This window comes from Centruroides sculpturatus, unplaced genomic scaffold (genome assembly GCF_000671375.1).
Source record: "Centruroides sculpturatus isolate CEXI.00-Female unplaced genomic scaffold, Cexi_2.0 scaffold1047, whole genome shotgun sequence".
In the NCBI taxonomy this organism is placed as follows: domain Eukaryota; kingdom Metazoa; phylum Arthropoda; class Arachnida; order Scorpiones; family Buthidae; genus Centruroides; species Centruroides sculpturatus.
The window spans coordinates 82,147-97,392 of NW_019385170.1; the positions used below are offsets into that span (position 1 = coordinate 82,147).

Below are 15,246 nucleotides of genomic sequence, written 5' to 3' on the forward strand. Positions count from 1 at the left end.
TCGATGACACACATTTCGTGTGTTTTATGTGAGCAGTTCTGTTCGAACAGTTGTAGTAGAGAATATTGTAAGTTACTGCTAGCAAAACAATGCGAAATAGGTAATTATTTTCGGTAATCCGGACACTTTTGGTAATCTGACACACCTTTGGTCCCATACCTGTCGGATTATCAAGGGACAACTGTAGTAATAAGCTCAGCAAGCATTTGGTGTTTTGTTTATATCATCAAAACTATTAAAGTACAATGAGAAAATCACAAATATATATTAGTTCTATTCCTTTAAATTCATGGATTTGAGCTATTGTTATATAAATTTTTGCTCCAAGGGTAAATACACGTGTCCATCCTAATTCCATGACAATTCGTTTCCCAATACATAAGAGTGGATTAATAAATAACCAGTTTAAAGCAACAGCATGGAAGGTTGCCCTGACTGGTTATTTATCCACATTTATAATTTCAATGTTATAATTTATCTTAATTAATTTAGTTTAATTTATTACACATTCTGTTATTTTATTTTGAATTATTAACAATATTACTTTTCATACTTTTAAATCTTGAATGTGTAATGATATTTTATAGTTAACATGCTATTTTTAATCATTAACATCCTTTGATAAGAATCAAGAGATATTAATACACCCATTTTTTTTCTAGTTTTTAGTCGTTATTATAGTTATTCTAACAATTAAATTCTTTATTAATAATTTCTTTAATGTCTTAAGTTTATGCTATTATGCTTAGAAAATATTTAAACCTGATTATATTTTTATTTTCTTCAATAATTTGTTTTAATACATATTTTAATGGTTTTCATTAATTGTTTGTTGTATTCAGGTGCAAATATTGTCCTCAAGACATTGCTTATATTTTAAAATAATAAAATGTTTAATAAATGTGCTTGGTGCCATTTGTTCTCATGTAATATTTAACACTGAGATTTTTTCATATTATTTTTTCATCAACAAAATGAACATATAATATTTTAAATTTTACCACTTTAAAATCTGTATACACTGTAAATACTTTCTATATTTACTAATACTTAAAACTGAAAAATCTTTTAATATTTGAAATTCTGTAATTGAAATTTCCTGTTCTGTTATTCACAAATAAATTAATTTTACAGAATTTGTACATTTATTTTTTCACATCAAAAAATTATATCATATAAACTTTTAAAAAAAAATTAATTTGGATTTAAAAAAAGAATATTTATTTATATAATAAAATCTCATTTTTTCAAAACCATAATTAGAAAATTTTTTATATAATTAAATTGTGCCATTATCTAAGAAAAAAACAACAAATTTAAATCTATATAATTCCAAACAAATTAAAAAAATATCTTTAATAGTATAATTAATAATTAAATTTTTATNAATATAATTAAATTTTTGTATAAATATCCTTTGATGATTATATTTTGATTACATTTGTTGAGATAAAATAAACTTTAAATTATTATTACACTCAGAAAATTTAAAATTAATTTAGCTAAAATAATATTTGAAATTTTTATAATTTAATGATACATTTAATGGATATTTTGAAAATCTTAAATTTTAGGAAAAAACAAAAGTAATAAATGATGCGATTACTTCTCAAAAACTTGTTTCATGTCATTTCAAATAACTCATTTTAAGTTTGCAGATTTTACCTTTCTAAATATATTAAAATTCGTTAAAATTAATTTAATAATATTATTATAATTGTATGATTATCATGAAAAACATCCCTGAAAATAAATTTGGATTAATTAAATATAAAAATTTTCAAATAATGTAACTCGAAATTAAATTTATGCTGAAAAAAAATAGTAAACTAATATTTGACAAGTAAATAATTATGTAGAACTTCTTTAACTTAAAAAAAATATTATAACAATGACTTAAAAATAAAGAATTTTAAGTAAAATTGCTAAATACATTTTAAAGATTCATGTTAGATTTTTTGTTTTTAATTTTTTCTGCCCTATGGCCAATAAGAAAGACCTAAATCTTCCCACAATTGGTTATATATTAGTAAATAACACCAACAAAACCTTCAAAAATATACCAGCAAATATACTTTAAATAAGACAAACTTTTTTCCATACCCATCATGTGTTTAGCCTCATAATGGGATGGCTGGATGGTGAGGGACATAACATATCCAGGACAGATTACTCATGATAATATCCTAAGATTGCTGAATTACACACATCAGCTTACACTCTGGGGATTAGAGTTTAGGCTGATGTGTTAACTGCCTCAGCTGTTGAAACATTGATATCTGTTTGAAATTGCTGATCAAAAAAACCTAACATTAATTTCAGGATGTTTTATAATTCATCATAAATAAGATGTTTTTCATGTTTTGTATTGCTTATTTAAATTAAATATGAGAATTAAAAATAATTATTACAGAATAAAAATGTTACCTCACAAGATGCTGGACCACTATAATAACTAGGAATAATCTTGAGTGTTACACTGCCTCTTGCATCTCTCTAAAATATTAATTAAATCTTATATTATAATTTAACAATTTCATCATCTATGTATATGTATTTAATATTTTATTGTAACAATTATGCTATAACTATTATTTTTAAATATTAATGTTTTATAATAATTATCTGTACAAAATGCCTACTTTCAGGTAACCAAATGTTTAAATTTTTCAAAAAGGAACATTTTCATTCTATTTTAGGAGAGCTTCAGCTTCTTAACATACACAAGTCACTGTTCCAACTGGATTCAAACATTTTTCACATATCAAACAATATTTCAAAGCGATACATTTTCGAACTTTGTCATTTTTGATGGATTTAACAATAATTCAAACTATACATTTTCACTCTAATTTGTTAAAATCAAACCTGACCATAAGCAGTGTTAACATTGCTTCCCAGTTCAGCTAAAAGTGTTAATTTTCACACTTATATCACACTTCCTCCTTCATTCTTCTGTCTTGCAATCCTTTAACTATATCCTTCTAATTTGTTGTTTCTAGTACTCGCATCCATCTGGCATCCAGTATTTTTAAATCCTGTGCATTAATGATGCTTAGATGCTTTTGTAAGAAGCAAATGAAACATTGCTCCAGAATTTGTATATTCTTAATGTCATATCAGCTTCTAAGTACAACAGGATGTTTCCAACATACTTCTTCTTTTCCTAGGGAAAATTGCATTTAAACTGTGCTGTCCATGGGGTATGGGTAATGAATTTGAAATGCTCTTTGACCCTGAGATTCATTGACCTGAAAGTGGATCCTACGTAGAAATATTTGTTACTCCGTTTGCTTAATTCAATTGCGTAAATTCCTGGCTTTTTAACTTTTTCTGTTTTAATTATCTGCGTGATCGAGGGTATTCTTTTAATTACTATTTGGATGTTATATTTTTTTGCTAGCAGGGTTATCATTTTTGATATAGTTTTGCTGGATACTATGCAATTCTTTTTAACTTCCTCATTTTTTACCTCATTTGTCATTTGCTTTTTATGTCCATCTGTTTGATTTAGACAACCCAAAAGCTTTTATCAACCCCTATATCACTTTTTGCAGGATTCCATATGAAGAGGCACATAGAAAAACAACAACTCAGATAAAAGTAATGAAGAAGTTAAAAAGCATTGTATAGTATCCAGCAAAACTATATCAAAAATGATAACACTGCTAGCAAAAAAATTTAACATCCAAATAGTAATTAAAAGAATACCCTCGATCACACAGATAATTAAAACAGAAAACGTTAAAAAGCCAGGAATTTACGCAATTGAATTAAGCAAACGGAGTAACAAATATTTCTACGTAGGATCCACTTTCAGGTCAATGAATCTCAGGGTCAAAGAACATTTCAAATTCATTACCCATACCCCATGGACAGATCAGTTTTAATGCAATTGACCCTAGGAAAAGAAGAAGTATGTTGGAAACATCCTGTTGTACTTAGAAGCTGATACGACATTAAGAATACACAAATTCTGGAGCAATGTTTCATTTGCTTCTTACAAAAGCATCTAAGCATCATTAATGCACAGGATTTAAAAATACTGGATACCAGATGGATGAGAGTACTAGAAACAATAAATTAGAAGGATATAGTTAAAGGATTGCAAGACAGAAGAATGAAGGAGGAAGTGTAATATAAGTGTGAAATTTAACACTTTTAGCTGAACTGGGAAGCAATGTTAACACTGCTTATGGTCAGGTTTGATTTTAACAAATTAGAGTGAAAATGTATAGTTGAATTATTGTTAAATCCATCAAAAATGACAAAGTTTGAAAATGGATTGCTTTGAAATATTGTTTGATATGTGAAAAATGTTTGAATCCAGTTGGAACAGTGACTTGTGTATGTTAAGAAGCTGAAGCTATCCTAAAATAGAATAAAAACATTCCTCTTTGAAAGATTTAAACATTTGGCTACTTGAAAATAAGCATTTTAGACAGATAATAATATGTAGCCAGAAACACATTAGGTAATATTTGATTTCAAAATAATATTGGCAACTCCAGAGATTCTTAGAATTTAATGATTATTTTTTAAAAGTCATGCTTTATTGTAATTAGTAATATGAAAATTGGCTAAAAGTTATCTTCAGTGCTTCTAAATGGAACATCTTTTGAAAGAACATTTTTCAACATAAATATTACCTGAAATTTTTTGAATATAGAGCATTCCAGTAACAAACTGATCCTTTGAAATTTAAATACTGGATCTCATAAATAAACATTTATATAGAGATATCATCATTTTTGAAACCTGGAACCAAAGTTCTGTTTAATAAAGCTTCTTTAATCTGTCTGGTAAGAGAAAAAGGCAATTTAAAGTCCCTGACACATCTGAAAATTTACTTTTCTGAAAGAAAAGCAGAGTGAGTGCATTAATTTTAAGAACCATAATTTCATTTTCACAACCTGGAAAACTCTGTTTGAATTATAATAAATTTGGATTAGTTTTTATTCTTTGTTGTCATTTTGATTTACTGTTTATTTTGAATTTTGATTTCATACTACTTGTTTTTATACACCATTTTTTGAACTATACACCATGTAAATTTGTTTTCTTTTAAATGTTATTCCTCCATTAGAATATGCTATCTTCCAAAAAGACATTTGTTTACAAGTTCCAATGTCTGAATTTCAAAGGATCATTCAGTTAATGTGCACCGGCATGCTCTATGTTTAAAAAATCCAAGATAATATTCGTGTCAGAAAATGTTCTTTTGAAAGATGTTGCATTTAGAAGCATTGAAGAGGGCCTGGTAAAATTTGAAAACATTCTGATATTAAGGTTTGTTGGCTGAAGTTAAAGGTTAGTGTTTTAATATTTATAGAATAAATTATTTTGATTAAATTATTTTTAACATTCAATCCAATAATCAAATTTTTTTAAAGCAAATGATCTGCCATATTATTAGGTTATCTAGCATGATAATACGGCAGAGCATTTGCTTTAAAAAAATTCATATTTTTTATTTGTGTGTGTGTTTTGTATTATCCATATTCTAAAATTTTTTAAAAATTTTCTATCACCACAATTCATTAACTATCTGAATGAGAAAGAAAAATCTTAAGTCAAATATCTAACTGCCAGATTTATTTGGCTATACTTAGGTTAGAAATTTAATTGCCTATATAATTTTCTAAAGATAATCTATCTGGTAATTAATTATTTAGTTTAATGTTAATAATTCAGAGTAGACAAGTTTATACCTGCAGACAAACATAAAATTCACATCATAGCAAATCACAGAATTCCATTTATTTCATTAAAACAAAATATACTATACTTTTTTGTTTTTTTGTTTTAATATATAGTATTAATAATAATGTTTCTATTAATTAGGAATAATTTTTTAAAATTTTGTAATGTGAAATGCACTGTGGAAGAGTTAAAAAGTTAAGCGAGAAATAAAACAAGAAAAAATTCAGCAACAAGTTGCTAAACTTTTCCGGTAACATTTGGTGCCATCATCTGTAATCTTATTTTATTAAAAAACCTTTTTATATTTTTAACTATTATAAAATGACAAAGAGCTTTAATTTTCAGGGTAAGGATGGATTTTATAAAAAATTGCAACTGGTAATAACAAGCAACATCGTCATTAAGTCCAACCCTACTGGAGATAACCACGACCCTTTTTATCTCCACTTTGGTGGTTAGAGGTCAAGGGAGAGTCCCTTAACCTCTAACCACCAAAATTTAACAGCATCAATCCCCTAATAAACAAAATTCCCTGCAAAATTTCAGAAATTTTCAATAAAAAGCACAGGAGTTATTAAGCTTCAAACAGGATTAACAAAACACACACACAAACATCCGTACATATAGAAATTACCCCTGAATTATTTGGCATTTCTCAAAATTTCAAAGTGTCATGAGTCCAAAAATGTAAAAATCTTGGGTCATTTTTTGACCGATTGCCATACTTTCCCTCTGTTATGTATAACAGACAAAAAAGTAAAAAGACATTATAAAAGTTTTCCAAAAAGTGCATTGATACTATATGGGGTTCATTTAATCCAATTATGTTTGTTCTGCTTATGTGTGTGCTAATATGTACAGACTTAAATGTCAGGATTTTTCTATTACTGGTTATCTGGAAGTTCCATAATCCACAAGACTCACTAGAATTTGTTCCTCATAAGAATACAAAAGCAATCTTCACATTGATATAAGAATGTATAATTGTCTGAATATAAATATCAATTCTTTATTACACAAATGTTTTTAATTAATTAAACAACATTGAACTATATTTTTATAAAACTTTTAACAACATTAAACACCATCCTAGGCTGGAAAAGGACTTTGAAATTTTTATCATTACATATAAATTATTATTTAAAAATATATTACTGTTTATTTAATGTGAATATAAATGACTTGTTATTATATATTATACTTAACATGTAAACTTAATTTATGGCCAAATGATTTACTAGGTTATCAAACTATGATAAGAATAATTTTAAAAATTTCTTATAAAGTAATTTAACTAGATGTGTGACCAATTCTTTTATTCCAAATCTTTATAAATTAAAATTAAAAATGAATTTACTTATAATTAATAAATTTATCACAAGATGGGAGTTTAACCACGTACCTCTAGTCAAATTTCTTTAAACACTGACACTCATAAAAAAAACCTTCTTACTCCAGTAATGTTTATTGTAAATTACAAACATTTTTGGCCACATTTAGAAGCCTTCTTCAAGTAAAATGCTGTTCCATATATCAAACATTCAAAAAATCTTTTCAAATGTTGACTGTTTGATAGACGGAACAGCTTTTTATTTCAAGAAGGCCACTAAATGCAGCCAAAAATGCTTACAATTCAGAATAAACTTTGTGAGAATAAGTAAGAAAGATGTTTTTTGTGCATGCCAGTGTTTATTAAAAAGTTCCAGTTTATTAATTAACAAATTACTTTATGTATGGTGATTAAAATTAGCCTTAATAAAGCCTATGATCTGGCAGATTGTTTGATTTTAATTAAAATTCAGGTTAATGGATTGAATGTTTATATATATGAACCTATTATTTTTAGCCAATACCCATACAACACAAAACTTTGATTCAATCTTTTTAGGTTTGATAAATTCATTCATAAAGCTGACCACTTGTGGCCAGCAGCAGAATGATCTATAGATAAAACCCAAGTTCAACTTCTGTTATGGTATAGAAAATATAGTTCAGTGTATTTTTACTTAAGTTTTGTAAAAAGTAAGTACAATTTTAACACAAATTTTTCAAAAAACATTTTGAATAAATTTACTCACCAGCATTTTTTGAAGCGTATCTACTGATTGATTAGCAACACTAACATCATTAATTTCTTTGATTTCATCTCCCACATGGAGAGTGGCTAATAAAAAAAAAGAGTCATTAATTTAATTATTTGAAATTAAAATATGAAATGTATTAATAAATATTTGCACATAATTTCAAATTTGTCATTTTATCTAAATTCTAACTAAATCTCAATTTATTCAATACAATTGACGATGTTTCCAAGGGTTTGATTCCATTCGTTTACTTAAAAAAACTTACTAAGTTTACAATATTTTATCATTTAAAGAAAAACTTTATTATAATAATCTTAATCATAAATAAAACTGAAATTTAAATAGTATTAAAAAGACAAGTTTGCTTTATGAAATGATTTGTTGATGATAAATATTGGGCTCAGACATGATCCAAAGTTTCCTTGACAATTTTAGTGATGTTCTTCTTGTGTGTAATGTCATCCAGATGTTCTGCCAGTCTGTTGGGTAGCATTCTTGTGGTAGTAGCTATATATAGGTGTTAATACATAATAAACAATATATAATGTGTTAATATAAACACCTATATATATGTAGATGGTGTCTGTATTAACACATTAGCCTGGATGACATTATTATTTTAAAAATATTAAAAATAAGTAATAAATGTCTTTATTACATCCTTTCACATACCTCAGGAACACAACTTTTTTCCTTATTAAGTAAACATTTTATTAGGGCTACTCATCCACCATAACATGCAAAAAGCAGTTAAAAATTTCCAAGGTGATGGCAAAATAAAATAATAAAAATATATTAATTAACACATTGGCCAGGATGGCATTGATATTAAAAAATAGAACAAGGACAAAAAACCAGAAAAAACACCAGAAGCTTTACTGGGAAAATTTTGTTCCTAAGGTGTATGAAAGGACATAATGAAGACATTTATTGTTCCTGCTATATTTTAAGTGGTGTCTCAAAAGAAGGAAGAAAGAAAATGTTCCTTTAAAGAAATATTTAAAGGAAACGTTGTGTATGGAACCCTAATCTCTCATACTTTGAGCATCACTGTCTATTCTTAACACAAGAATCTGCATAAAGATGGCAAAGTTAAAATAAGCAGAATATACTTGTATCTTCTAAAAAGTTTTGTAAGATAATGAAATTGGGCCTAGTGTAAAAACTTCCTCATTGTTGACAGTCATGGTAGAAACTGGGAATAAAGTCCTTAATACCCTACAGTTAATGTGATCCTATATATTTACTCTTCAATAACATAGATTAAGAAATCTACATGCTTATCATAAACAATAAATAGACAGTAATAAAAACAGTATGATTAAAAGAAGAAAAAAAAACTGTATAACTTATAACACAAAATATAACAGGTTAGACACAATAGGAGTCCTCAAACACTTAATTTGTGGAGATATATGTGGAGACTTATCACTGTTATTAAAAACATTACAATGACACTTTGATGTTTGATAAGTAACTTTTATTATTGGTATGCATTTCAGTCATGAATACAATAATAACTACAACAGATATAAATTAAAATTTATATCTGTTGTAGTTATCATTATATTCATATACAGCTGAAAGGGGTCTTTGTGACTGAAATGTGTGAAATCTGGAATTTTTATCGAATTTTCCAATTAATATCCCGCATTTTTCTAAACCCCCAATTAAATTTTCCTTTAAATTCTAAAATAAAACCTAACTTAAAAAAAGGGAAAAATTCCAATCTCCCCTTTCTTTCAAAGTAAACATCCGTCCATTTCAAAAACAATCCCACATTCCAACTTCAAAGTTGATAGTTAGCATGGGCCCGGGGACAACTTTGACCCATCCGAGTACCTTTTACCTCACAACAATTGGTCACATGACCATTCTCCCACGACGAAACTATAAAAGCCACTTGCTTCCCCCTCTCGGGGAGTCGTTCATCTGCCGTCACTTTAATATTGTGTCCTACGTCTATTATTTTCCTCAAAGAGAAAAATATAATTTCCTCAAGAGACCTATCAACCTAAAGAGGTATGGAACAAATTTTTGTGAACTCTCTCTCGGCCCTTCGCGTTTTAAGGACTCAGAAATTTCCCTCGATAATAGTTATTGTACCGTCTATGTAGATAGCTAATAAATCATTGTTTCCTTGTTAAATTGGTGTCCTCAGTTTACTCGTATATCGCCTGTCACCTTACCAACGGCACTCCTCCCTCCTCCACTCGATCCGAACAATTAAATCCCGTTACCGCGGGAAAGGGAAGAAGAAACATTTAAGCCATCTTGACAGTGAGCAGGTTTAACGACCTTTCACCGGAAAGGGAGACCGCCAACCTCCCCAGCAGTTCACAAATGCATACCAGTAATAAAGGTTACTTATCAAACATCAAAGTGTTATTGTAATGTTCCTATAACAGTGTGATAAGTCTCCACATATATCTCCACAAATTAAGTGTTTGGGAAATTCTATTGTAAATACATTTTGAGACAAGAAACTTTAATTGAAAGAATAATGGGTTAGAATTAGTTTTCTTTTTTTTTTTTTTTTTTTTATTTTACAAACCCCAAAATGGAAATCTTCGTCCATTTTGGCTTTTTAAGACGAGAAACGAGAACAGAAAGATGAACAAGCAAGTTCTTTTTGACATTTATTATTTTTATCGGTTAAAAAAATGATATATGTGGATGTTATGTTTTTAAAGAAATTCAGTTTATATCATTTATTTTAAAAGTTTAAACACGGAAAAGGAAAAAATATATATATATATAAAAGTATAAAATATTTGTATTTTAACAGTAAATTTAATATCTAGTGAATTTAAATGTTTTAAATTTAAAAATTGTACTGCTATGTCTTTATGTAATCGAACATTTTTAGAACGTTAGAAGTTTAATCAAAATGGCTAAAGATACTCGATATTCGATCAAAGAAAGACATTTTACTGGAATAATATTTATACCATTTTTCTTTTTATTTTTTTTATTCTACAATTTCTCGTCCATTTAATTATCTGTACTATTCAACAGATGTTAGTTTTCCACGATGAAAGACAAACAGATTGACGTTCCTCAAACAATTATAGAGCTCTTGATCCATCATCGACTCCCGAATAGTTGGAATAAACCCTGATTACCATAATAGTATTAGGACAGCATCTGTTACTGTTGTAGTATAACAAATAGTGCAATTGTGTAAATTCCCATTTAGAGACGTGTTCCTTCATATAGGCTTATGCTTTCGCTCCACTTATTTGTATTGAAACTTGAATTACTATTCGAGAAGGCACATCGTTTGCGACAACACTTTTCTGGGTTAATCTATGAACTGTTTCCATTCTCTTATTAATGAATTTACTGTTTTCTTCGTTAAGTTTAAAGAGTATTTTATATTTACAGCTACTCATAAACGTTTATAAATATAGAAAAATTGATTATATTTACGTCAAATTATTTAAAAGTGATCAGATTTCCGTAACAGTGCAATAACACCAATTCATTACAAGTCGATTATACGGTTTATGTAATNACACAGATATTATTTGCTTGAATAGAGTAAGTGATGACATGAAGGAAAATTGGGCAGAACATGGTGAACTCAAGAGATGTAGAGACAGATAGAAAGCATGTATCTCAGATGCTAAATAAGAAAGAATGCTACAAACTCTACTAACATACAATAAATAATTTAAAAATTATCATCAACAAAAAGTTAAATATTATGTAAATATTTATATATATATATTATGTAAATAAATATTATTTTATTAAATATATATATATATGAATAATATATAAATTTTTTCTAATAGAAGTAATTTTTAACAATTCAAAGAAAAATTCAAAATTCTTTTATTCTAACCCAAGGATAATTACTAAAAGAGCAAGAATTGAAACATAAATTTCAAACATATCGAACAAGCATTTGATTGGACACAACATTAATCATCATTGCTGCTGTTTACAAGTGAAATCCTTGTTTGATCAACCTCAAAAAACTCCATACTTGTGATAAGGTGTAGTTTGTAAACAGCAGCAATGACGATCACACTGCAACTAAGCAAATGCAAGTTCAATACATTTGAAATTTACATTCAAATTCTTGCTCTTTTATTCTAACCCAGTATGATTACTAAAACTAGTTGAAAACATTAGTTTTCTTCAAAAAATGCTACTGGAGTTTTTGATATTTTGTGTCCATTGTATCTAAGCACCCAATTATGTGCTTTTATTTAAAAGTAAACTTTTATGTTTGACGTACAAAAATTAAATCAATACTTTAATGATTATAAAAAACTATGCCATTTTTTAATATTAAAATTTATTTTTTTAATAAATTTTTTTCTCAATCATTAATTTTAATGTAAATTTTTGAATGAGAATAAATATTGGTATATGAAATATTTTAAACTTGTCATATGAGATATTCAATTTTTGTACCTTCTACAGATTTTGTATGTATCAGTCTCATAAAAAAATTCATATAGTATATTACTTTGTTAAACAAATTTAACAATGTAACAAACACACTATCTGTTTGATTGGTTAGGATAGTGCAATCAATCAATCAAATCAATCATTATATTGCCATACAAAGTACAGGCCTGGTACTGCAGAGCACAACCAGTATTAAGATATCAAATTTATGTAAAAATGTGCACTATCACTCTTTAGCATTTCTCATTGTAAAACTGAAACAATTATTAAAAATTGAATTATGACTATTTACAAAAATTATAAAATTTTTGAGTCTATCTTTCATCCTTTTAACACACCACAGAAGTAACAGTATTTTGGCTTGAATAAACTTCTTTAGAACACGTGATAAATTATAAAGAAAACACACAAAGTTAAAAATGATCGAAACGCCGACCTTTTATTTGAGGATTCGGCATCCTTTAACATTAAAACAATGGTTACAATTTCTGATCATAACTGCTACTGCCAATATACTGTTACTTCTGTGGTGTGTTAAAAGGATGAAAGATAAACTCGAAAATTTTATAACTTTTGTAAATAGTCATAATTCAATTTTTAATTGAAGATATCCTAGGTTGTTATCATGTTATCATGTATGCTGTTATGAAACAATTATGTTAAATCGATATAAAAATGTACACTATCACAAACAGACATGTAACTTGCTATATCAGTATTGGTCCAACCATAAATGTGTTATGTTTGTAGAAAATAAAGACAAAGGTTTTTTGGTCCATACTTTTTCATTATTATATCTATTTTCTACAAACCTTTGTCTTTATCAATATAATAGTCTTAATTTGTATGTGTGTGTGTTATAACTCATGTTGTCTTTGTCCAATCCAGATAAAATTTTGCTCAGATGCTTTTTATGTTTCGGCTGAAAGTATAGGCTACTTTATTTGAAGATATATATATATATATATATATATCTTCAAATAAAGTAGCCTATACTTTCAGCCGAAACATAAAAAGCATCTGAGCAAAATTTTATCTGGATTGGACAAAGACAACATGAGTTATAACACACACACATACAAATTAAGACTATTATATTGATAAAGACAAAGGTTTGTAGAAAATAGATATAATAATGAAAAAGTATGGACCAAAAAACCTTTGTCTTTATTTTCTACAAACATAACACATTTATGGTTGGACCAATACTGATATAGCAAGTTACATGTCTGTTTGTGATAGTGTACATTTTTATATCGATTTAACATAATTGTTTCATAACAGCATACNAACATTTATATAAAAAAATAAAGAAAGTATATCATATAACAAGATATAACAAGAATTCTTTGACAAATAACATATATCAAACACTGGAATTATTGATTGTATTTAAGATGGATAGCAACAACAAAATATTCTGTCATTAAATCTTTCAAAAATCTAGTTTCAACATTTCCTCCGGCAAGTCTAATAAAAAAAAAAAAAATTTTAATTTATTTGAGTTGAAAAATTAAATGATTAAAGTGTTCTTCCTTCTAACTTGTATAACTGATGACAATTTCAAAAATGTTTGTCAAGTTAATAAAATTTAGAAAAAAAACAATTTACAATTAAAGGAGCCTATGACAATAGGATATTATTTAGAAGTAACAAAAATAAAATATCACAGGAAACAAAATATCTGATGAGCATCCAGGGGCTGCTTACGGTGCTGCAGCACCCCACCGATACCAAAGCAATCAATTTTGTTACTTTAAAATAAAAATAAATATAGTAATACATATTTATTATATGAGATTATGTAACTAAAGTAATTCTCAGGTAATTGAGTAACGTCATCCGAAAAACAGGGAAACGTGCCTTGAGCAACATCCATATTCTCATCTTTAATGATTTAATAATATAGACAAGAAAATAAATTACATGAAAAATGCTAAAATTAAAACTAAATACAAAACAATATGTAACAGTATGACTTGTATGTTATGAAAAGTGCTGTTAGAAATCTAGAATTACTTAAGAAAAACTTATAATATTACATATACTAGAATTACATAATACTAGAATACTAGAATTACATAAGAAAAACTTAAAAAAAGACCAACAAATGTAATTATGCCATTACAGAGAAATATCTAATTAATTGAGAAAATAAAAACATATTATTAATGAATTTTTTTTAACATAAATGTAATATTTCAAGAGTAATTTTGAAATCATAAATTACGAAATCATAAAAAAATTAATCTAGTATTATACTTGATTATTAAAGATAAATATTTAAATTAAATAGAAAGTAGGGTAACTGTACCTGTTACTGGCATTTATAAATAATAAATTTTAAAATAAACCAGTTAAACGTGAAAAATATTCAGCTGCATTATCTACTGTTAGAGAATTAAAATAAAAACGTATAATGTAATCATTATTCCAACGGAGAGCCATCGAGGCTTTCATTTTTGAATTAGATTTCAATACATCAGTTAGTTGGTAAAATATTACTGTTGAGAATAAGTTGATCAAATCTGTACAATATTTTAGAAAAGAATCTTTTAAAGAAATATTCTATTTGTAATTAATGATAGTATAAACCCACAGTGGCCAAACTAGGCTTGCAAACTGCATGCAGCTCTTCTAGACCCTTACTGTGACTGTATATACTTGAACAGTCTCTTTTTATAAACTTGGTACATATTACTTATACATATATGATATGTTTATAAGTTTTCTGATTATTATATAGTATGATATACAGATGGATCATAAGTGTAACTAACAACTTAACCTCAAGAAAGTAACTGAAAGCTAAGGGTACATTCATAAAGTTGAAGGAGTTAAATGATTGTCCTACCAGTCATAGAGTATCAATTAAGTAACAGTGATATTTACTATATACATAATATAGAGAATGTGGCTCTCATGTATTTCTGATAGGTGATATAAGACTCCTATCATGACAATGGTTGGCCACCCTTGCTGCAAATATTAAAAATTTGTTTTTAATTATAGATTATATTTTAACTGTGAATTG

The 15,246-nt window shown here is 27.1% G+C and overlaps 1 protein-coding gene across 1 annotated transcript in view; it reads right to left on the reverse strand.

The window, feature by feature from the left end:
• The window catches only part of LOC111635697 (peripheral plasma membrane protein CASK-like), a 137,162-nt gene that overhangs the window by 71,973 nt on the left and 49,943 nt on the right, over positions 1-15,246 (reverse strand). The window contains exons 14-16 of the mRNA XM_023380739.1: positions 8,827-8,860; positions 7,782-7,867; positions 2,428-2,496 (exon numbers count right to left, since the gene is read on the reverse strand). Of these exons, the coding sequence (XP_023236507.1) occupies positions 2,428-2,496; positions 7,782-7,867; positions 8,827-8,860 (189 nt within the window). The remainder of the gene's footprint in view (positions 1-2,427; positions 2,497-7,781; positions 7,868-8,826; positions 8,861-15,246) is intronic.